Raw genomic sequence first — 25,589 nt, forward strand, 5'->3', positions numbered from 1 at the left:
GTGGTACCCGGTGCAGAAAATTTCTTGTCGCCCCCCCCCCCATTGAAATCTAGTTGGACTCCCAAGAGACTGCGATCTACTCACAGTATAAAAAGACTGGATGTGATCCACCCATTGTCATTGCCAGCAATTGTTGAATTTTTTTAAGAGGAAGGTTGGCCAAAGTAGTTGAGCTTTTTTTTGCAGTTACAGGGTTTGGGTCCTGAGTTTAGGGAGCTTCTTCTACCCTTCCCTCAACCCACCCTTGTTTGCTCCTCCTGCCTCCTCCAGCAGCCAGGGAGTGCGGGGCTGTCAAAACGGCAAAGTGGTGCAGCTCCCCCCCCCCCACGGCTCGTGGTAGGCGGGAGACATGGGTGGGTGGCGCGCAGAATGCCACCCCCCTCAGTGATGACACCCAGTGTGGACTGCTCCCACCTTGCTCTGCCCCTGAATCAACCTTCAGATAATATAAAGGCAATGTATTGTTTATCTGTCCAAGTTTGCCAGATCTTCTCCACTCACCTAGAAGAAGGTGATTCAGCATAGGTCCCTCTCAAAGGCTTCAATAATAATCAAGCACTGGTTCCAAAATGGAAGAAGAAGAAGAGTTTGGATTTGATATCCCGCTTTATCACTACCCGAAGGAGTCTCAAAGTGGCTAAAATTCTCCTTTCCCTTCCTCCCCCACAACAAACACTCTGTGAGGTGAGTGGGGCTGAGAGACTTCAGAGAAGTGTGACTGGCCCAAGGTCACCCAGCAGCTGCATGTGGAGGAGCGGAGACGCGAACCTGGTTCCCCAGATTACAAATCTACCGCTCTTAACCACTACACCACACTGGCTCACAAACATTGGTCCATGGGGGAGAGCTGTGAGTGGCTCGCCTGGCATTTGGTGCAAGTATTAGGCACAGTACGGTGAAAGGATGCTTTTACTGCATTGTCAGCTCTTAGGATCCACAGACAGGCTGCAAATTCCATAGGTGACAAACTTCAGCTGGTGACTTCCCTTGCTGGGAACAATTCTCAACAGTAGTTGGCTCCTCCACCTCATTTTTCTTTCAAATAGGTAACTGGAGTTTATTGTAGCTCCATGGTAAAGCATCTAGTCCCCATGCAGAAGATATCTGGCATCTCCAGGTAAGGCTGGGAATATCCCTTGTCTGGAAGCCTGGAGAGCAGCTGCCAGTTAGTGCAGACATTATTGAACTAGATGGACCAATAGTCTTCACTTTCTATAAGGCAGCTTCCTAGGTTCCTATTTATGACACAACTGAAAACAGTTTAAAACAGTCACACTTTCTCACAGCTTAATTAGCTGGCTCAGAATATTTTCAGTTCTTAATACCTGACAAACCAGCATTGAACAAATTATATTTTCGCAATGGAAAACTACCCTTGCCTAACACAGAACTAAAATGTGTTTATGTTCTGAATACAGTTTGTCATGACTTTGCATCTTGGCTCCAAGCAACTTTTGCCAAGCAAAAGGCTGACAAATTGACTTGTTTGCTTCTTTGTAGATTTTGGTCTCCAATCGACCTCCTTCTGGCTGCTGCTGAACGTTACTTTATGACCAAGCTCTACAGGACTTAAACCTTTCGTGCGAGTGCACCAAATGGCCAGAAAAACCTAAGAATAATCCCGTTTCTTAGTAGTATTCAGAATATGAAACCTCTATGGTTCTACCAGTTAACCAAATTTGGCAGGGATAAAGGATGTTGTAGCAACTAAATAGTAATTTTCTAGCAATTACTGGTATCAAACTAATCAGGAGAAAGGATCAGGTTTAAGATTTTGCTGTCATTTTAGAGTCACAAGGCTTGTATTGTACTCTGCATCTTTTTCTCCCTTTTGGCACCTGGACACCTTGAGATGCATCTTCAATGAAGAAAATGAAAACAAGAATGAAGGAAGGTGTAAGAAGTGTAAAAGGAGAAGGAAAAAAATACCCTCGCACATAACCTTGCACTGTGTATTTTGATAGCATCTGCTTTCTACAATGCCTATCTCTGCTTACTATTAAAAGCTGCTTATTTGCTGAAGCATTCCCAGACCATATGCTATCAACAAATGTTGGTAACCAAATGCAAACACTAATTTTCATTAGTGTTGTCTTTATGAGAACAGCATTAGTCACAAAGGGAATAAACCAAATGAGGTTAAAGACACGTAGCAAACCTTTGACAACAATGCGTCGCATATAAACTCATACTTAATAAAGCTGAGAAATGTCCACTTCATTACAGAAATGACAATTTTGCAATTGGATTTAGGGCAAGCTAGATTTTAGGATGATGTCATTAGTTGCCATAGTGATGTTCGGCATAAGGACATAATTCAGGGCCGCTAAAATATCTGCATTCATGCTAAGTGCACAGCTTCTGTTCATAAGAATTTGTGCTTAGTATTCATAAAAAAAAAATAGCTTCAGAGAATATCTAGATAGCAAAGTCCTTCCTGAGACAAGAAGCAGAATGTGATTGGCTGGCTTGCTACAAAGCAAAAATCATCCAGACAATGGAATTTACTTTCATTTGTCCCCCTTTTTGCCAAACCTTTGGATTGCTTTTTAGACTGCAGAGAATCGGTGTATGAAAGGATTTAAAAGTGCATAGATTATCTAGTTGGGGAATTCTCAGTCTTTATCTTTGTCAGCTTCTGTCAGTTCTGTGTGTGTGTGTGTGTGTGTGTGTGAGAGAGAGAGAGAGAGAGAGAGAGAGGAGCACATCTATGAACAAAATCTTCCTGTACATCTACATACATCACCAATGGGCCTTTTTTAGCATAATAAATCTGTGATTGTTATTCACAAGCTCTAGATATCTTCTACTTTGTAGCACTTCTTTTGATGGAATATCTAATATGCCCAATGTTCAACCTGCGATGAGAAAAGTGTGACCAGCCATACAGCTTCCAGGGCTCTTGAGAACTGCTGTGTGGCATGAGATTGTTGAGTGTCAAAGACCCTTTCCAGGTCCATGTGTGTCTTCATTAGTGGCTCGTGATGAAAGCCCATAAATCTGGTGCCATTTTGACACCTTGTTTGATTTAATTTTGTTTCTTATACGTAGCCCTCTAAATAAGAGGTGCCTCTGGTTTATTTTGCAAGTCTGGTTCCAACTGAATTAGTGTAGGGAATCAACACAGATAGAGATTCTAAGCATATACAGCTGAAGATGAAAAAATTAATAGTATATATAGCTGTGGGATATTGATAGCAATAACTTTTTTTAAAAAGAGGGATATTCAATTAGAGGTGAATATTGCTATTAAACAGAGTTCCCAGTATTACTTTTGGTGAATTTGCAAATTGGCTATACCAGGTGTTATGCTCTACCAACTGCACTGGCTCCCGGTGGAGTACAGGGTCAGGTTTAAGGTGCTGGTTTTGACCTTTAAAGTCCTATGTGGCCTATGACCCTCGTACCTACGGGATCGCCTCTCCTGCTATGCCCTGCAGAGGACCTTAACGTCCACAAATGACAACATTTTGGAGGTCCCAAGTTGCAAGGTGGTTAGATTGGTCTCAACTAGGGCCAGGGCCTTTTCAGTACTGGCCCTAACTTGGTGGAATGCTCTGTCACAAGAGAGCAGGGCCCTGCGGGACTTGACATCTTTCTGCAGGGCCTGCAAGACATAGCTGTTCCATCTGGCCTTTGGTTTGGACTCAGTCTGACCCTTATGTTTCCCTCCCCTTATGGTTTTGATCTATGGGCTACTATTAAAATGAGGTTGCATTTTAAATTGTATTTTAACCCGTATTTTAATAAATTGGTTCCCCCCTGTTATGTTTTTATTATAATTTTACTGGTGTTAGCCACCCTCAGCCTGGCTCTGGCCTGGGAGTGTGGGGTATAAATAAAAAAATATTATTATTGTTGTTGTTGTTGTTGTCTTTTAAAAGTGCATCAAAAATTTCTATACGTAATTTCAGAATTGGCTTGTGCAGCTTAGTCTTGCCATGGCCTCTTCTATCTTCTATTCATTCATTCCACCGCTCACCTTTCTGGTGAAATGTGTATCACCATCTACATGAGAACATAAGAAAAACCTGTTGGGTCAGGCCACTAGCCCATCTAGTCCCGCATTCTGCTCTTACAATGGCCGACCAGATATCTTGGAAAGCCAGAAAACTGATCCCAAGTACAAGAGGACTCTCCCCTCCTGCAGTTTCTGATATTAATATTTCCTCCAGCTGTGGCGATAGAGCATAGCCGTCATGGCTAGTAGCCTATGATATCCCTCTCCACCATGAAGTTGTCTAATCCAGCGTTGAAGCCATTTTATATCACCAAGTTGCTGAATCAAATGCCACATGAGAAATGGAGTCCTGGGATTTGATAAGATGAGAGATACGGGGAGGAATGGGGGGAAAACCCAACAATACAGAAACCTAAAGCCAAACCTCAGAATGCCTTTTCTGGAGTGTCTAATAAAGACTTCAAATAATTCTTTCCACAACAGAGTTTGTATAATCAGGACAGGATAGTGGCGAAAGAAGCAAATCTAATGTCCATCATGGTTTGCTAGACAATGGCTGCTTTAGGCCTCATTTGTGCTTAACTGTGCTATGTTTATCTCTAGCTGCTTCCTTGCTCCCATACCAATTAGTTGCCTGCCTTATCTTGAAGGAACGTCTACAGAAGTTGAACGAACGGTGACCTTTAAAGTGAAGAAATTGAAGTGTCTTGGTATATAACTCATTTCCAGCTTAACTGCTTGCTGAAGTGTGGTGCACACAAAGGCACACAGACGCACACTCAGGAGTGCTGCGCATCGATAGTGGTCCCCACTGAATCATGCCATGTTGCTCCTCAGCGACTAGATGGCATCAGAGAGCTGTAGACAGGGATCTGGCACGGTCGTCTCACCCCAAAACTAGCCATGGCCTCATGTGAATTTCTTGATGATCAGATTTTGCTGCAGGAACACTTCCCACAGCACGGAGGAGACATCACAAGCAACATCGATCACTTTGTCCAAAGGAAACAAAGTGTGTGTGATTTAGTGTGGTTTGCTTGGTTCTTTGCAATTCAGAATTCAGGTTTGATGCTTCCTTTGGAAAGGGTTTGGGTTTAAAAACAGAATTGCAATAATGATGGGAGGGGGTTAGAATTTTATGGGCACCCCCACTTAAATATAAAGTAACTCCTTTTAGCTGCAGAGTAATGATGCCTCCAAGGGACGCGGGTGGCGCTGTGGGTAAAAGCCTCAGCGACTAGGGCTTGCCGATCAAAAGGTCGGCGGTTCGAATCCCCGCGGCGGGGTGCGCTCCCGTTGTTCGGTCCCAGCGCCTGCCAACCTAGCAGTTCGAAAGCACATCAAAGTGCAAGTAGATAAATAGGGACCGCTTACTAGCGGGAAGGTAAACGGCGTTTCCGTGTGCAGCTCTGGCTTGCCAGAGCAGCGATGTCACGCTGGCCACGTGACCTGGAAGTGTCTCCGGACAGCGCTGGCCCCCGGCCTCTTGAGAGAGATGGGCGCACAACCCTAGAGTCTGTCAAGACTGGCCCGTACGGGCAGGGGTACCTTTACCTTTTAATGATGCCTCCACCAGTAAATACTTTTCCACCTGCTCACCACCCCATTCATTACAGTACATATAGACATTCCTTGCATGTATCAATCTGTCTCTCCATTGGAATTAATGGGACATACCATAGACTCCCTGGAACTCCATGTGTGCATTGAAGCACCTGTAGGGTGGGTATGGTTATTGACCAAATTCAAAATGATGAGCAATGAAAGTTTTCAAATGACAACTCATCAGACATCGGTCTTCAGATAAAATACTGTGTTTTGAATGCTATTATGTTCAAACAGGTTTTAAATTCTATTGATGAAGAAACCACATGTGGGCTGAAAATCCCCCCTTCCTCTTTTTTATTGTTATCTATAGTTTACTGCCAACCTAGCAGTTCGAAAGCACATCAAAAAGTGCAAGTAGATAAATAGGTACCGCTCCGGCGGGAAGGTAAACAGCATTTCTGTGTGCTGCTCTGGTTCACCAGAAGCGGCTTAGTCATGCTGGCCACATGACCCGGAAGCTGTACGCTGGCTCCCTCGGCCAATAAAGCGAGATGAGCACCGCAACCCCAGAGTCGTCCACGACTGGACCTAATTGTCAGGGGTCCCTTTACCTTTACCTATAGTTTACTAGGGCTTGCATATTATTACAGTAAAGGTGTAGAGTCCTTAGTAGCTCCCCCCCCATTCCCCTCTGCCCCCATGACCTATTTAGTTACAGCATTTTTATTTCTGATTCAGGTACGTAGCCGTGTTGGTCTGACGCAGTCTATATATATATATATATATATAGTCCAGTAGCACCTTAGAGACCAACTAAGTTTGTTCTGGGTATAGGCTTTTGTGTGCATGCACAGTTCTTCAGATACACTGAAGCAGAAGTCACCAGACCCACTATATATACAGACATAAACCTGACATCAGGAATCAAAAGACAGAGAGGCCAGTAGGAGAAAACCTCAGTCTCCTAGGACATTCAATAAAGGATCTCAAAACAGCTGTCTTATTACAAAAGAATTTCAGAAACAGAATTGAAAGAGAAGTTGCTGAATTACAACTTATCACTAAACTGAAAACTATGGAGAGACCTGGTCTGAATAGAGATATTGGATTCCTGACTCATTACATATGCTAATCATCTGCATACTAGCCCTTGCTTTTTCCTGTAGGACTAATTGAAGTCATTAACAGTAGTCAACAGGTTTACCATACCCATTGAGTCAATCGCCCATCTCCTACTACCCTTCTGATAAATACCCCACCCCACCCTCCCACTATATATAAGGGTCTGGTGACTTCTGTTTAAGTGTATCTGAAGAAGGGTGCACGCACACAAAAGCTCATACCAAGAACAAACTTTGTTGGTCTCTAAGGTGCTACTAGACTTTATTTATTTATTTATTTATTTATGATGTTCAATTGTTTAGTGTGCTATACAGCAGGCAGTTTCATGCTTAGAAAGAGTTTAGATAGATGAATGTCACTGCTATGTTGGGGTTCCAGATTAACAACTGTTAAACTGGAGGTGGTTTCATCCCTGCACCCCACGTCATAGCAAAGATGAATTTTGCAAAACACACCAGACATTGCCTGTTCTACGCCTTTCATTCCAACAAAGTGTTGACCGCGTGACCTTTAAAATGCAGACATTGCTACGTCGTGAGCATTGCCATTCGTATTTCAACACAACCTCTCACACAGAAACTCTTCTGTCTGAGCTAGAGAAACATGCTAGAAAGCCAAGAAGTCAGGTGTGAATTCTGTAGGCTGACAATTGTAAACTTTTAAAATTACTGCATCTATATCCACATATAGTAGCGACTCTGAGGAAGTAACTGGGAACCGTTTCACATATTTTGGCCTTACTAACATTCACAACTAAGAAACAGTATGTCCTAACCCTGAATGAGCTCAAACACTTATTTAATCTGAAAGGTAGCTGGTTCATGCGCCACAGGTAGTTAATCAGCTGGTTTGCAGTGGTTTCAAATAGTGTTCCTAAGATATGAAATTAAAAGACGCCTGCTTCTTGGGAGAAAAGCAATTACAAACCTAGACAGCATCTTAAAAAGCAGAGACATCACCTTGCCAACAAAGGTCGGTATAGTTAAAACTATGGTTTTCCCAGTAGTGATGTATGGAAGTGAGAACTGGACCATAAAGAAGGCTGATCACCAAAGAATTGATGCTTTTGAATTATGGTGCTGGAGGAGACTCTTGAGAGTCCCATGGACTGCAAGAAGATCAAACCTCTCCATTCTTAAGGAAATCAGCCCTGAGTGCTCACTGGAAGGACAGATCCTAAAGCTGAGACTCCAATACTTTGGCCACTTCATGAGAAGAGAAGACTCCATGGAAAGACCCTGATGTTGGGAAAGATGGAGGGCACAAGGAGAAGTGGACGACAGAGGACGAGATGGTTGGACAGTATTCTCGAAGCTACCAGCATGAGTTTGACCAAACTGCAGGAGGCAGTGGAAGACAGGAGTGCCTGGCGTGCTCTGGTCCATGGGGTCATGAAGAGTCGGACACGACTAAACGACTAAGCAACAACAACAACAAGATACTGTATTTGGGCTTCAATGATTCTTCAATAAGAAGACGAATAATTTTGAACAGTCTTTGCTGAAAGACAGTTCGTTCATCGCAGTCAACCATCCTGTGTTCTCTCTGTTGCCTGAGTTAAAGGACATTGAAATCAGATGCTGAAGTTGAATCTTCCTTCAATACTGATGGTGGGACAATGCCCTCCATGGTACCTCAGGGCAGCAGGCTAGCTCAGGGGCCTCTGTGAGAACGGAGGGATTCCCTGTTCCTGTGATTTTAACTTGTTTTAAATGCTTTAAACTGCATGGAATCTGCTGGTGAATGGCATGTAATTAATTAATTAATTAATTAATTGACTAGATGGGTCTTCGGCCTGATCCAGCAGGCTTTTCTTATGTTATTGGATGGAAGTGAATCTACAAGGGACTCAATAAAGTTTCCCCTCATGGTAACAAGTGATGGCTCAAAAACTAAAGATAAAATTCATTATCGGGTTTGTTTCTTTGGGCGTGTGAGCGAACAGCGATAAGCGATCTCTGAGAATTTGGGGGAAGGCCGACTTAGCATCTCTAGAAACCTAAGCACAGCAGTGGAAGCACAGCTGTTGAATACAAACCTGTTTCTCAAGGACATTTATTGCCCTCTGCAAATTGAAAGATGAAGATGTGGGGGAAATAAACCTCCTTGACTCCAGTGGGACTTACTTCCAAGTAAGCAAGTATAGGACTGCAGCCATTATCTCTGAGGAACAGGTGCAATTCTGATGCCAGGAGCAATTCTGATGACATGACAGGGTCTCCCCCCTGTGAGATAACTTGAAAATGAGGCTATTTTTTTTCTTATTTTCTTTGAAAAACAGGGCAATGTAAATGTTGGGCAGGTTCCTGGCTTCAAACTGTCAGGGCTTTCCTTTAGGGAGCGTTGGCAATTAGATGCTTACTCAGTCCCACCATGGCAGAACACATTTCATCTTGTTTTTATGTGGAGCTGTTCAGCTGCTTCTCTAATTCACAATAAGCAAAAAGTCACAACAAATTCAAAGCTGAAAGGCGGAAATGTGATCAGTAATCTCAATCAAAAGCCGCATGAACAGATTGCCAATAGACGTTCTGATCAAACATGAAGAAAGGGGGGGGGGGAATCTTTTCCCCAGGAGGGGAATAAATTGGAAATAAACATCAGAAGAGGGTTAAAAAAACACCTTAATTAACAGGACATCAAAGCATGCAGTGTGCTTCTTGTCCAATGAACAAATAATGAATAATGTCAACATTCAGGGTTTGATCTGAGTCAGGACTAAAAGCAGTTTACGCCTAGCCTCCAGATGCAACAGGGATAAGGTGGCAGAGTTCTGAGTCTGGCAGAGGATTACTTTTGAATGCTTGAATCATCATCATCATCATCCTAACCCACCAATCTGGGCAGTTTACAGTACATATAAAAACATAGTAATATGTCAAGCATTTAAAATTTCCTGATACAGGGAAACCCTCCCTGCATGAAAAAAAATAAATCCTACACAGCAAGAATTGGCCTGAACTAAAGCCCACACTAAGTTCCTTACTGAATGGAAATCTTTACAAAGAAACATTTCAAAATGTTATATCCCAAATGCCTAATTTTAACTGTAAGCTCAGCCAGTAGAGCATGAGGCACTTAATCCCAGGGTTGTGGGTTCGAACCCCACATTGGGCAAATAATAATAATAATAATAATAATAATAATAATAATAATAATAATACACGCCCATTCGGCTGAGTTGCTCTGGCCATTCTGCATTGCAGGTGGTTGGACTATATGACCCACACAGTCCTTTCCAACTTTACAATTTTATGATTCTATAATCCTAAAGTCGATCTATTTTCACTGGTAGTGCAAAAAAACAAAGCAAACGAGAAAGCTTGCAAGTACTTCAAATTGTTAAGGGGATGAAAGAACACCTTGTCACAGGTTGTTTTTAAGAACATCACCCAAAAGCTTCCATTTATGGCTGCTTTAGGGACAGGGTTCTCTTCAGTACGAAAAAGGACTGGCACTTCATCCTCGACTTTGTGAGGTCATGGAAGCTACAAGTTACTATAATTTTTATCCAATTTCTCCCCGCACCCAGGAATAACTGCTACAAAAGGCTGCTCAGTTCACTTCCAGACAGCCTGCTTATTGAGTGTTCATTCTGACAGGCTTGCAAGGAGGTTAATATGATGTTTCGTCATGCAGATGTTACCCGACGTTTTCCAATGTCTTTCCTCCAGCACTTTCTTTATTGCAAAAAGTCTGATTTGGGGGCGGGGGTTTGTTGCATAAGAGCACTAAAATCAGCTGAATGGTCTGACCTGTATTTGGTGACAAGTGATTGAATCCCACCTGAAAGAAGTGGCAGTCCAGAAGTGCTGTCAGTCTCAGACATTTGACTGACAGGGGAAGAAATAAAGGCAATAAAATGTGTTTAGTGAAGGAGAGGTGACAGAATACATCACGGAGATCTTATGAGGGCCGTAAGGAAATTGGTGCTGCTTTGAACCTCCATCTCTCCACCCTCAAAAAAAATTACATTTGGCTGATTCGGAATGTGGAACAATTTTTAATGGTGTTTTAGGACCAATGCCTGAATTTAGCAGCTCTATATTTGAGCTGGGGATGCGGGTGGCGCTGTGGGTTAAACCACAGAGCCTAGGACTTCCAGATCAGAAGGTCAGCAGTTCGAATCCCCGCGACGGGGTGAGCTCCCGTTGCTCGGTCCCTGCTCCTGCCAACCTAGCAGTTTGAAAGCATGTCAAAGTGCAAGTAGATAAATAGGTACCACTCCAGCGGAAAGGTAAACGGCGTTTCCGTGCGCTGCTCTGGTTCGCCAGAAGCGGCTTAGTCATGCTGGCCACATGACCCGGAAGCTGTACGCCAGCTCCCTCGGCCAAAAAAGCGAGATGAGCGCCGCAACCCCAGAGTCGGCCACGACTGGACCTAAAGGTCAGGGGTCCCTTTACCTTTACCTTTATATTTGAGCTATCAAATGGAACTCGTAGTGTTCTCTTTCCCCACCCCGCAGAACCACCAAGCTGCTGTGAGTCAGTGAGTAAAGATGTGTATTTTAAGCTTTCATATAGCATCGGGGTACAAAAGAACTAAATATGGCAAGATAGATTGGAGTGACAGGTCTGCTGCCTTTGAGAGGAAGAATGGGATAGAAATTTAATGAATGAATGAGTGAATGAATGAATAACCAAATGAGGATGCCTCTATCACAAGAATACACAATGTTAGTTGAAGTCAGCCTGAAAGCAATGAAAATTTCTCGTTGCAAAACAAATAATTATTGAAGTATATCACATGTTTTTTTCACAGAAGGACTTTGAATTCCTGGAAACTTAATATTCAATGCACATTCCATATTTTTGCACCTTTCAGTGGCAGTGCTAAAGCAAATCGGGATGCACAAGGAACAGCACTGGCTTAAAAGCTTGTCTAGACAGATGCGCTATTGATTGACAGCCTAAATGACAACTAGGATTTAGGTGAAGGACTCTGAGGTTGTTGTTTAAAATATACCTGCACCTGGTATATTAAAGAAGGGAAAAGGAATGATGGCAAAATCTGATATGAAAGACAATGACCGAGTTGGAAACTGCTCATTATGCTTTGCAATACATGTAAGCAGCCTGACAGATTTACAGTGGATCAGAGCAGCTCTTTGGGGACATTGGTAAAGATAGAACATCCCTGGATATTGCAACAACAATGGCTTGCCGCTTGTACTTTCAGAAACAAATATATATAGAGAGAGGGGGCAGGGAGGGAGGGAGAAATCAAAACTGCATCATGAAAAGTGAATCTAGAAGACTATCTGGCCACTTCTATTATACAGATTTTTTTTTTTTAATAAAAACATTTTCAAGAAGTGGTCATCTTAATGTATACAGTGGTACCTCGGGTTAAGTACTTAATTCATTCCGGAGGTCTGTACTTAACCTGAAACTGTTCTTAACCTGAAGCACCACTTTAACTAATGGGGCCTCCTGCTGCCGCCGCACCGCCGGAGCACGATTTCTGTTCCTATCCTGAAGCAAAGTTCTTAATCTGAAGCATTATTTCTGGGTTAGCGGAGTCTGTAACCTGAAGCGTATGTAACCTGAAGTGTATGTAACCTGAGGTACCACTGTATCTTTAGATTTTGGACAAAAAAAGAACACCTTTCCTGTAATTGTCCCATGCCTAGGCACATATATCTATGTGTGGGTGTGCATTCAATTGAAAGTTATTAAATGTAAAATGTAATTAAATGGGGGTAAATGTAATGTAAGCCTGATCAAACAGGTAGCTGTTACAAGAAGGCTTAGTCATAAGATTTAGGAGGGAAAGGTGATTTTTAGCTTTTGTATTATGATTGCATACAGTTTGTGTTTTCCAGATGAATACTTACGGAGGGCGCAGAAAAAGGGTGACTGAGAAATTACCATTTACTTTCTAAGAATTTAGTTTTGGAGAGAAAACATCATTGTTAAAAGGCAGTTCCCTCTCCCCAAGCTTCTGACTCTGTTTGGGACCATTACGTTGACAATACCAATACTCCATATCGTGGAGAAGCATTTTACATGCTATCTCCATATAATGGCATTCTCACCATGTGATGGAGATCCCTGGAACTATGGCTCTGGAGCACATCAAAGGGAAAGCTGGTGATTTTCAATCACTATATGTCTCCCTGCCAAAGGGAAGGCTCTACCCACAGATTTGTGCAAGCTGCCTGAAAGTTCCAGCAGTTCCATCTGGCTACATACTGAATAAGATGGATTCTTGACTGAATTTCCACGTATCTCTCAGCACATGAGCGAGCGAGTGGCTCCCATATCTACAAAATGCACCCTAAACCAACCTAGAGTACCGAAAGAGGCTGGAAGAAATAGCACATGTTACACCAGGGGTCAGCAAACTTTTTCAGCAGGGGGCCAGTCCACTATCCCTCAGACCATGTGGTGGGCCGGACTAGATTTTGAAAAAATATATATGAAATATATAACCCAGGGATGCATTTTAAATAAAAGCACACATTCTACTCATGTGGAAACACCAGGCAGGTTCCACAAATTTCCCAGAGATGCATTTTAAATAAAAGGACACATTCTACTCATGTAAAACCATGCTGATTCCCGGACCATCTGCAGGCCAGATTTAGAAGGCGATTGGGCTGGATCTGGCCCCCAGGCCTTAGTTTGCCTATCCATGTGTTACACCATACATGGGAATATTCAGGTAACACTGAAACAAGCATCCTTACAGAACAGAATATAGAACCAGCAAGACTTTGTGCTCCTTTTTAGTCTCCCGGTTTTCATTTCAGTAAATCTATCCAGCTTATACTTAAAATTAAGTGCTTATGATATGTCTCGCTAACATTCAATGGGACGAAAGAAAATGCTACAAGCCCTTACTAACTCATGGCTTAGGAGCTGTTAATTCATTGTCGAGAGACGATCTCATATGGAAAGGTATATTTCCGCACATGTCATCATCATCATCATCATGGCTAACAGGAAGGGAAGATGGGAATTTCCCCCCAGCAACTTCTGGAAGACCAGACATTCCTCACTGCCTTGTGCAGAAGGAAGAAGAGAACTCACTGTGTGTGTTTTTCCTGCTAGGCTGGAGAAAGAAAATGGAGGTAAAGAAAAACTTACGTTGGCTTTGATGCCTCGGCTTGATCCGTCTGTAGCTTTTCTCCCCCTTCCACTTCCATAGTGCAATATACAATGCGGTTGGGTGCTAAGGATTTGAGACCTTGGACTTCCATGATGACAACCTATTAAAAGAAAAAAGAAGAAAACCACTCTGGATGACGTTCTGCACTCAGCAATCAGGTCTGGAAACAATGTTTTGAAGACATTTCTATGCCGCTTTAGTTATGGTTTATGACATTTCCGAGATAGCGTGAGCCTGAGAATCTGCTGATGAGGAATGTAGAGGACAGACCTAAGAGGCTGGACGTGTCAAAAATAGGTAAGTGAAATAATGAAAATGAAACAACAGCTCTACATTGATTAATTGTGAATTGATGAATTACTGACAGTCAGCAAACAACCCCCCCAAACATTAATTAAAATGAATTATCTCCAAGTTCTTAAATGCAGGAGAATTGTTTCCTTAAAAAAAAAAAAAAAAAAAGACGGTGCAGAGGATTTGAACAATCAGATCTGCTTCTAGTGGCCAGGCAGTTCAAGGTATGGGAAGATGGGTTGATGATGTGAAGTCGATTCACACAACCACTGCTAGTTGAAATTCCTTTCCAACTTGGCTCTCTGCTCACGCCCAGAAAGTTGTATGCAACAGCTGCTGCCACCCACACCCTTAATCTTTTTTTTTTGGGGGGGGGCAGGCTGCACATGACTGGCTAGTGACAGGCAGGAAGTTCATGTGTTCAGGAACTTCAAGCAGCTGCTGCAGGTGCCATGGTCATGTGAATTGTCCAAAACTGCATGGTGCAATGCCTTCGCATTATATCTTCCTGACAATCTCTTTGCTGACCACCCAGACGTGCCCTCTAATAGTAAGTGTGCCGTCAAAAGCCATTTTCTAATGTCTCACTGCATCACTCAAGGTTTCAATGAATAGTTTTTGCTTGTGCTTAAGTTCTGATTGATCGCCACACATGGATTTAGGATACAATTCTCTTAAAGTCACAACTGGCTAGTGGGGCATGGATCACTTGTGAGGCATGAGTCACTGAACACAGAAGTATAGTTCTGTAAGCATATGACTGTGATGTTCAAATATATAAAAGGATGTCACATAGAGGAGGGAGAAAGGTTGTTTTCTGCTGCTCCAGAGAAGCGGACACGGAGCAATGGATCCAAACTACAAGAAAGAAGATTCCACCTAAACATTAGGAAGAACTTCCTGACAGTAAGAGCTGTTCGACAGTGGAATTTGCTGCCAAGGAGTGGGGTGGAGTCTCCTTCTTTGGAGGTCTTTAAGCAGAGGCTTGACAACCATATGTCAGGAGTGCTCTGATGGTGTTTCCTGCTTGGCAGGGGGTTGGACTCGATGGCCCTTGTGGTCTCTTCCAACTCTATGATTCTATGATTCTGTGATTCTATGTGTCTCATTTCTGCCTGTGGCATGTTCTGATGCTGCCATCTCCTTCCTGCTCTTTACCAGCACCAAATTACATACAGTGATACCTCGGGTTAAGAACTTACAGTGGTACCTCGGGTTAAGAACTTAATTCGTTCTGGAGGTCCGTTCTTAACCTGAAACTGTTCTTAACCTGAAGCACCACTTTAGCTAATGGGGCCTCCCGCTGCTGCCGTGCCGCCAAAGCACAATTTCTGTTCTCATCCTGAAGCAAAGTTCTTAACCTGAGGTACTATTTCTGGGTTAGCAGAGTCTGTAACCTGAAGCGTATGTAACCCGAGGTACCACTGTACAGAAAAAGCAGTGCAGGAAAGTCCTCTATACCTGCTTCAGCACCCCAATGGTGCTTTCCGCTTTCAAAGCCGAACTCCATAATTAAGTAGTGGAACAATCAGCAGCATCTTCACTGGGAACTGGGCACATTGTTGTGTAACCCAAGGGAAGATGTTGCATTCAGTGTTGGAGTAGCAGGGCATCATATTGGTTTTGCACCCTATGGCACGGACAGTTCAGGAAGAGAGGCTAACAAGCATGTGGGTTCATGAATGAGTATTGCCAGGCAACGGATGTCTCCTTGTGTCTATTAATCTGGGCTAATGGATTTTTGTGCGACTGTTTTTGGAAAGAAGCTGGAGCATGTCGGAGAACTGGAAGAGTAGAGTAGCTTAACCACCCTTGACTGTGAGACCACCCTTCATGTTACACCGCAAAGAACACACAATTACTATTCAATTCAGGTGAACCGTACATTTCAAAGTATATGTGTGAAGATAAATTGTACAACTTGTACCCGCTGCAATTTTTAATGCTTAGAAATCAAGGTTTCCTGCAAAACGTAGGTGACACCTCTAATTAGCAATGATCAAATGCAAAGAACACAGGGAAAGAAGATTTAGTAATTCAGACACCAGGATAAAAAAAAAAGCTGTGAAACAACTCTAATGAATATTAAAATACCTCCTCCCAGAAGATCTATTTTTGATCCAAACAAATAATAAAAAAATTTCCCCTGCAATATGCACAGCAAAATTTGCTGTCGACTGAAATGAAGAGATGGGGAAAACATATATGGAATGCAAACAAATAAGCCTTTTTCAGGTTGGGGAAGGCCTGTAGTTCAGTGGTTCCAGCTTCAATCCCTGATATTTCCAGGCAGGGCTGGGACCCTGAAGAGCTATTGCCAGCCAATGTAATTGCACAGCACACGGCAGCGCCCTATGCAAATTGCCCTTATGCATATGGTCCTATTAATATGACACTTGAACAATGCTGGAACTTCTGTAGCAGGGCTTCTTCCCATGCTGCTGCTAATATTCCAAGGGAGACAATTGTGTGGGCAGACTGATTCGTGTGGTCATTTCCCATAACACGAGCAATGTTGATGTGGGGAATAACAACCAGTCTGGCCGCCCATGCAATCGCTTTCCTTCCTGAGTTACTAAGCCAGCATGGGAAGCAATCAAATCTTAGAAGCACCCACACTGTTCAGGTAAGGTTTGAATTACGCCTTTGCAGTGTGGGATGTGATACATAAGTAGCAGTCAAGTACAACATTCCTTGTTTTCCTAGAGTGGACATGCGAGGGAATGTTTGGTCCAGCCAGTCGAAAACTTCCTGTTTCCTTCTGGCTGGGACATACTTCCTTTGCATGTGACTAGAGGTGGGCGTGACCTTACCTGTCCAGGTAACTAAAGGACAAGGCACACAACACCCTTTCTCTTTGACTTCCTCCATCGCTGGAGCAGCAGCTTTTAGCTAGAAATGCTCTGTTGGCTCCCAGCCAACAGAGAACACTGGGACCATCTCCATATGGGATCCACATGTATATACTTTGTAACTAAGTCTGCCTTCAGGGATCCAACTGTGAACTGATGATGTGAGTCTACTTCTTTTATATACTTTACACAAGATTGTGGCGTGTTTATTCTTTTAAGAGGGATATAAGGGAACTTACCAGGAATCTAATATTGAGAGGCTTAAACAAGCCTGCAACCAGCTATCCACTGTGCATTTAAAAGGGGAATGTAAATTCTGCTAAGTTATAGAACTTGCTAGCGCAATTTAGGAAGGATATTAATAAACAATATATCCTCTCCTGCCTCCCTGACTATTCCCACATATAGTCATTACAACAAATAAGGGGCTATTATATTAAAAAGTCATGTTCCTTTTCTCTTTTTTTAACAAATCCCATGTCTTGGCACCATTAGAGTGCACAGTTCCCCACCACTGGCTGCTGCTGCTGGCAAACACGAAAAAGCACATCAATTGACATAAGTGTGCTGAACTATAGGTTAAGCAGCATGCAACTCAACGCCGGGCTGTCTTTTTCACTTTGTAGCATTTAGTTCCCATTTATTTTGCCTTGCACAAGGACTCTTAATGGGCAGGCGAAGCACATGCAGATTCTCAAACTTACAAACAAAAGATGTAGTTCAGAATTCCTTGTGCAGGGAAATGGAGCCTTAGGCTGTCCCAAGACAGTGAGCACTGAAGTGTTGCTAAAGTCCTATGGAAGGGGAAGCCAACATAGTGTCCTCCATAGGCTGTAGACTATAAATCCTGGTTATTGGCCATGCTGGCTGAGCCTGAGGGGAACTGTAGTCTGTAACACCTGAGTGGCACCACGTGGGCTACCCCTGTTCTATGGAAATCCAGGTGTGCAAAAAAGGGGTTCTTTATTCAGAATAATAACTGTGGATCAACAACCTTTGAAGCCACCTCAGGTGTCCTCAATGGGATATTTTTAGATAAGCAAGCAATTTTTAATTTAGGTAATTGGCTTAACATTTACACATTCTCCTAACAGACTGCACTAACAAGGCTGCATGGAACCTGAAAGAAGAAATCAAAAGGGATGTTAAAGGGATTTCTTTTTGTTGTTGGTTAGGTTTTTTCGCTTCCTTTGCTCAAGTATTAGGGGCCTGGTTTCTGTTTTGCTGACCTCTGCCCACAAAGCTGTTCTTTTAAGCTCTGATTAGCTAAACAGTGATTGTCGAGACTTTCTTTTGCTGATGTTAACTTGCATGAATATTGCCAACATGCCTAATTGATCCGTAGAAAAGCTGTACATTTTACCTCCAGGGAAAAAGACAACACAACGTCTGACTTTGAGAGCTGGTTTTCATTTTCTTCTCCCAGGTCGATGATGGAGGTGTTGTGGCTTCGTTTTAGTTTTTGTAACTTGAACTCGGAGCCACCTTTGGACACTGGCATGCTTTCCAGGTTTGCCATTAGCAAATTGACCGATGACTTCAGTTCCTCAATGTACATGTTTTCCATTTCTTTGGATACAAATTTAGGAAATTTGCGCTCCTATGATTGAAAGACAAAAGTAAAATTAGGGCATAATCAACAGCATCACGTTAGCATGTATTTATAATTATATTAATTGTTGTTCAATAAAATATACCCAAAGCAATGTTTACATTATACCAAAATTGTATTAATTAGGCAGGCACTACTGATATAGTGGATTTGGGGGGGGGGGGAAATGGTATGCAAGCCTACTAAAAAGTGCAATTTTATTATGCATAATTGGTTTTGAAGCTTGATTTTATCTACATTTTGATAATTTTATTATTTCTGCTGTTTTTGATGTCTGTCCTATCACAATTTCTACTGCATATTTTATACCATTTTATTTAAATCACTTATATACCTCTTTTGATATATTAAGCAGTGCATATAAATTTTGATATTAAATAAAGGTGCAAATGGGAATTTATCCAAGCAAACATCTCTATCTTATGCTTTCTAGCACAAATGCACCACTCAGGGTAGCTTAAAAGGTAAAGGTAAAGGTACCCCTGCCCGTACGGGCCAGTCTTGCCAGACTCTAGGGTTGTGCGCTCATCTCACTCTAGAGGCCAGGAGCCAGCACTGTCTGGAGACACTTCTGGGTCACGTGGCCAGCGTGACAAGCTGCATCTGGCGAGCCAGAGCCGCACACAGAAACACCATTTACCTTCCCGCTAGTAAGTGGTCCCTATTTATCTACTTGCACCCAGGGGTGCTTTCAAACTGCTAGGTTGGCAGGCGCTGGGACCGAACGACAGGAGCGCACCCCGCCGTGGGGATTCGAACCGCTGACCTTTCGATCGGCAAGTCCTAGGTGCTGAGGCTTTAACCCACAGCGCCACCCGATGTAGCTTACAACATTGAAAACGCAGCTCCATAGAATAATAATAATATGGGCTAACCAATGAAAAGAGACAGAGTCAGCATTTCAAGCCAGACATAAAAAACAATTGTCTGCTTCAGCACAGCGATAGTCTGCTGGAACAAAAATATCTTTGGCAGAGCAAAACAGCAAAGGAGGGAACTGGCTGTTCACAGCGCATGATAATCTAGGTGCACCCATGGAAAAGTCATAAAAATGCAATCTAATAAGAACAGCAGCAGAAGAAGAACCATGTTCACATCCTAGTCGGTATTTAGCTGATAAAGACTCTTGAAGTAAAAGTGAGCATAAGAAAAGCCCTGCTGGATCAGACCAAAGGCCCCTCTAGTCTAAAATCCTAGTGGCCAAACAAATGCTATGGAAAGACAGCCTGAGGGCAACATCCCTTCTCCCCTCTTGCAATTCCCAGCAGCTGGTTTTCAGAGGCATATTGTGGAGGCAGAACAAAGGCATCTGTTAGTAGCCACTGATAAAGACTTCCACTGCCTTCAACCATTAACGGCATCATGGAATGCCTTCAGCTGCCAAGAGACCTTGTTAAAATGAAGGGATAGAATGCTGCGGGATTAGAAGGGAGCGTGGCGCTGGACCACATGGAAGGGATATCACTCTTCAGTAAAAAAATAAAAGTAAAAAATCAAGGAACTCCTGCAGATAGAAAACTGGCATATCGGGGAGAAAAGTTCTAGCCTAATCCTGTGCTTGCTTACAAGGAGTTTTTAACACTGGAGAGCATTCAGAAATGTGACCCTTCAACTGGAGCCTGAAGTGTTGCAGTCCAGCCTCTCATCTCATGTTGCTGCAGGCATAGACCAGACCGTAGAAAGGCTGGCCAACACGTATCTCTTCTGGCAGCAGATTGCAACATCTAGGTGCCACAGCAGAAAAGGCCCCGACAGTACCCTGAGAGGTCTGATTTCAGTAAATGGGGAAATATGGGCAAGCTCTGTGCGCATATTTCAGGGGATGGTGGAAAATGTGGGAGCAAGGGTAGCCAAAACTATGAAGGATTTAGGGTGTTCAGTGGATTAAAATGGGCACCTTGGGAAAGTTGCTTTCCCCTTATACCCTCCCAAACGCTTAACATACTTGACGGATGACCCTCCCATGCCAGGTCTAGCAAAGTCCTCCACTGTCCTTAAGAGTTTAATCTAGGATTTGGATATGACTCTCAGAAATCTCCCTAGTGTTTTTAACACTCTGAGTTGATAATCTTATTATGCTTTTCACAGGCTAATGGTGGCTCTAATAGATAAACAAGGAGAAGGAGGTAACTAGGACGTAACAAAGAGACCTGTTTCAGTGGCTATTCATGCCCTTAGACCGGGGGTCAGCAAGCTTTTTTAGCCATGGGTCGGTCCACCATCCCTCAGACCATGTGGGGGGCTGGACTATATTTTGGAAAAAGAAGAAGAACCAATTCCTATGCCCCACAAATAACCCAGAGATGCATTTTAAATAAAAGGACACATTCTACTCATGTAAAAACAAGCTGATTCCCAGACTGTCTGCAGGCCGGGTTTAGAAGGCGATTGGGCCAGATCCAGCCCCCAGGCCTTAGGTTGCCTACCCCTGTCTTAGACTATGGCTACAAGTTTTGTCAACTATAATTTGGTATGATAACTACTCATACGAGTATAGGTTTATATAAAAATAAACAGTCCCTGTATATGGATGTGTTGGAAGCCTAAACTGGTCAGGAATGCATGCAGGACAGAATATGAAACCTGTTCCGAGCAGAGATGAGGAATTCATTGAGTACTGTCACTGTGTCCAAATCCGTCCCCACAATGATTTTTTCCCCCCTGTGACAAAAGGAAGTGGAGCCCTTGCTTCCCATTCTCAAGTAAACTCAAAGGGAGTGGAAGAACTGGTCTCAGAAGCAGCTCCTTGCTTCCACAGTGGTTCATGCAACATGGTTCTGGATTCATATCATTTTATGTTTGTACCTACTTGGCATCTGTGTGACCTAAAGCAAAACATTTCTAGTTTAGCTCGCTGAAAGATTTACAGAATGCTAGAGGTTTCTGTCAAGCATATGAGGTCTAGTGCTTGTTATGTTGAAAGTTTACTTAGGTTGGAGGTTGCCTTGGAGAAGTAGGCAAGACCTTATTGCCTGCTGAAGAGAGATTATTCTACTACAGAATAACTACTGTCCTCTTTAGTAGGGCCGCAATTACTGGTTGAGAAACGGGGGCATTTTCTGAAAAACTACTGAACTCGGAAGTTGCCACTCGTTGAATTAATCGGGGCTGTGTGAGGACAATATGTTCGCCTCAACTTCTGAACCGTGGCTTAATTTGCAGATGGCTTGGCCAACGTGAGATGTGAACAATTTCTTCCGCAAGCATATGCTGACCAATCAAGTGCACTTATTAATCAGTGTTCTCCCAGCCGCTTGCTGGTTCCTGCTCACTAACAATGCAATTTAAAGGCATAGCCAGGGCTGCCAGGTGAGAAAGAGAACAGAACTCCTGTCCAGAGGATGAAATTTTGGCAGATGTAGCTCGTCATTCAAGTTTCTTCTGCTTAAATCCGCTCTTCTCTCCTGTTGTTAGAGATGCAAGAGCACTGTCCTCCTTTTCACCTGGGCAGATGTAGCGCGAACTAACTCATGTTGCATTACAAATGGGAAGAGGCTGGTGCAACTAATGGGGTAAGGGAGGGTGTTGGTGAGGTTGGGGCTGGGTAGGCACACCAGCAAGGGCACTGGATTGACTCTGCTGCTGCAGCAACAGGAACAGGGAGTGATGCTTCAGGTGGTCCAGTCTTGAGGGTATAATCTGTTGCTCCAAGGAAACTAGTCTCTAAGAGCAGTATTTGATGTCCCCCCTGTTAGAATATTCCGTTCCACCTTAAGAACCAATGTGTGGATTGTTGTGTGTCACATGTCTGTTTACACTCCAGCACAGCTTGCTGGGAACTTCCATTTTGTGTATAGCTGTTGCTTATGCCTGCTTGCTTGGACATGAAGGGGTGAAGACATGTTTTTCCTTTTGTCCTGATGTATGCTGAATAAACTGCTTGTAAATATGCTGACACAACCTCTCCTGCCACTTCTGTTGCATAGGATTTACTCTGCTGATTAGAGCGTGCTCCAGCTTCTGAAGCTGGGGTCGCTGATGCTGCTCCAAGGACTGGAGGTTGCCCGGCTTACCAGCCAGTGGGCTGGGGCCAGCTGGGGGCTTGCAAATTGCCCCCGTTTCCTTGGATGCATCCCAACATCCCTTACATCATCCTTCCCCACTCAACTTCTGTGAGCCCCAGTGAGCATGGTCAATTGTCAGGGATGGTGGAAGCTGCAGTCCAAAACATTTGGGGGGGGCACCTGGTTGGGCAATGCTGGGCTACAAGGGCTCTCTGAGATGCTTCATGAAGAGCTCCTGCCTTTGCCACTCGGTAAAGGTAAAAATGGTAAAGGACCCCTGGACGGGTAAGTCCAGTCAAAGGCGACTACGGGGTTGTGGCGCTCATCTCGCTTTCAGGCTGAGGGAGCAGGCGTATGACCACAGACAGCTTTCTGGGTCATGTGGCCAGCATGACTAAACCGCTTCTGGTGCAACGGAACACCATGACGGAAACCAGAGCACACGGAAATGCCGTTTACCTTCCCGCCACATTGGTACCTATTTATCTACTTGCACAGGCATGCTTTCAAACTGCTAGGTAGGCAGGAGCTGAGACAGAGCAACAGGAGCTCACCCCGTTGAGTGGATTTGAACTGCCAACCTTCTGATCAGCAAGCCCAAGAGGCTCAGTGATTTAGACCACAGCGCCACCCGCATCCTGTTATTACATGGAGCTTACAAATTGGTCAGCATATTAATATGTATTGAAACCAGTTGCACAAGTCATTCCACTCACCTCTCAGCCTGTACAACTATGTCATTTTATGTCCTGCCCAATTTTTGCCATGAGTTATTAACACACTTTATATTAATAAGTATTTGACTTTTGCATCCTTGCCCTGGGCCTGAAGATTCATTACTTGTTGCCAGTGAATTTACCCTTTAATGAAGAGAGAATGGGCAGCATGTAACCAAAATGTCTCCATTGGGCACCATGAGAAAGTGCCATATCAGGAATGCCACAGAAGGAGTTTCTCATTAAAAGGCTGCTCAGCAAACAAATGTCCTTTATCTCTGGGAACTTTTCAGCAGCTGATATGAATTCATGTCCCTTTATGACATTCTGAGGCAGGAAACACTGGCTAGCAAACTATTACACTCATCTGTTTTCAGCTAAAAAGTTTTATGATCAGATCATTGTCCCCAAGCCTTCTTCTTTAAATAGACCTTCGATGCTTATTAGCCTTGTAAAGCACTTTCGTAAGCATTGCTCAAACAAGTAAATCAGGTCCAGCTATGGGAGCTCTTCATTGGCAACAAGTAGCAGAGAATTTCAAATCTGGTGACCCATCCATCCCTTTCACTTTTCTGGGCAGCACGGTCTTTCATTCTGTGATTAAATGAAACATGATAAACCATGGGGGAAAGAATGTAGCTGAGTAGTAGCTTGCATGCCAGTGGTTTAATCTCCACCATATCCACCATCAATCTGATTTGGCGTACAACAGCTTCCTATGTTCCTATGACTCCTGTAGCCCTTTTGTGGATTTCATCGACAGTGCTACATATAGAACCTAACATATAGGATTGCTACATAGCCTACCAGAGGATGTCCCATTCAGGGAGGCTTCCTATTTAATCAACACAGTTCATTATCTGTGCGTGCATTAGGAAGAGTCAAGCTCTCCTTCTCTCCTTTTGGCTATTATTGGTTGCATCCAATGGCATTGAAATAATAGACACAACCAGTGCTTTTTTTTCAGCCAGAGAGCAGTTCTGGCACCTCTCAGATTGGTGCCACTCTGGGCCAATGCTTCCCTTGCCTGCTTATTGTCTTTAAATACTTTGGAGAAGCCCCAAACAAAGTCAAAAGGGAAGCTGGCCAGCAAGTCGGCACTTTTTTTTATATAGACCATCTAGCTCCTAGCCACTCCTAGTCATGACTGGTTAAGCTGCGTAGCGGGTGCAATTCGTATTTCCTTTTCTTCAATCCATCTCTCGTGTAGTGGTGGTGGGCTTTGAGCTTTCCAGTCAGGCCTCTACCATTGCACACATGCATGCATTAAGAGGCAAAATACCAGTGTTATCCTAGTTACCAACATAACAATGAAGAAGAAGAAGAGGAGGAGGAGTTTGGATTTGATATCCTGTTTTATCACTACCCTAAGGAGTCTCAAAGTGAGTAACAATCTCCTTTCCCTTCCTCCCCCACAACAAACACTCTGTGAGGTGAGTGAGGCTGAGAGACTTCAGAGAAGCATGACTAGCCCAAGGTCACCCAACAGCTGCATGTTCAGGAGCGGAGACGCAAACCTGGTTCACCAGATTACGAGTCCACTGCTCCTAACCACTACACCACACTGGCTCCCCTGAAGTACCTAGCTAGCTGAATTCAAAATACCCAGTGAGAAAAGCTGACCTCAAACCATCCTTGCAAGCTAATTACTTTCAGTGAACTCTAAAATGTAAGCTGTTATGCTCTGCGGGGAAGCAGAATTTGTAGCAGAGTGCCACGATTCACATGTGTGGCATCTGTGCTGTGACATCTACTGAAGTAGAGCAGATTTGAAATATGCTCTGTCCTGAGCAAACAGAGTGAGCATTAGAACTCCACAAATTTGCTAGGACTCAAAACTTATAAACGCGCCCTGTGCATATGCATAGTCCTTGTGGCGACTCTGCCCTCCATATATTGTCAGAGTACAGTTCCCATCAGCCCCATGCAGCATGGCCAATGGCCAGAGATGATGGGAGTTTACAGTCTGACACCATCTGAAAGGGCACCAGGTTGGGGAAGGCTGGTGTGATTGAATGCATCACTTGGGTATCATTCTCCAAGCATGTCTTTGCCTCTGACGATTTGTACTGTGTGTTTCAGCAATCAGCAGCTTCACGAACAAAGTTCAGTTCTGGAACGGGTTTTAAAGATCAAACTTCTGTAGATGATCTTTGAGAAATGTCTTCTGACTTAAGACATAAAAGACACTAATGACATAAAAAATATGCTCATAAAAAGGGCTCCTGGCAATAAAAAATAGAGCTATAGTTCTCTTAGGAAAATGCCTTTAAGCAAGTTGGATAAATATACTCTGCCAACATTCACTGGAGGCAGAATTCAAGGCTTAGTAAAATGCTTTAGCATTAAAAACAAAACAAAAAACCC

General features: G+C 43.4%; 1 protein-coding gene across 13 annotated transcripts in view; it reads right to left on the bottom strand.

Moving 5' to 3' along the window:
- Positions 1-25,589, bottom strand: part of CADPS (calcium dependent secretion activator) — a 342,990-nt gene that overhangs the window by 196,277 nt on the left and 121,124 nt on the right. For all 13 annotated transcript variants that reach the window (XM_083424654.1, XM_083424653.1, XM_083424660.1 and 10 more), the window contains exons 5-6: positions 18,254-18,490; positions 13,723-13,844 (exon numbers count right to left, since the gene is read on the bottom strand). In XM_083424654.1, coding sequence (XP_083280780.1) covers positions 13,723-13,844; positions 18,254-18,490 — 359 coding nt within the window. The remainder of the gene's footprint in view (positions 1-13,722; positions 13,845-18,253; positions 18,491-25,589) is intronic.

The sequence above is a fragment of the Podarcis tiliguerta genome (genome assembly GCF_965153285.1).
Source record: "Podarcis tiliguerta genome assembly, chromosome: 2".
Taxonomy (NCBI): domain Eukaryota; kingdom Metazoa; phylum Chordata; class Lepidosauria; order Squamata; family Lacertidae; genus Podarcis; species Podarcis tiliguerta.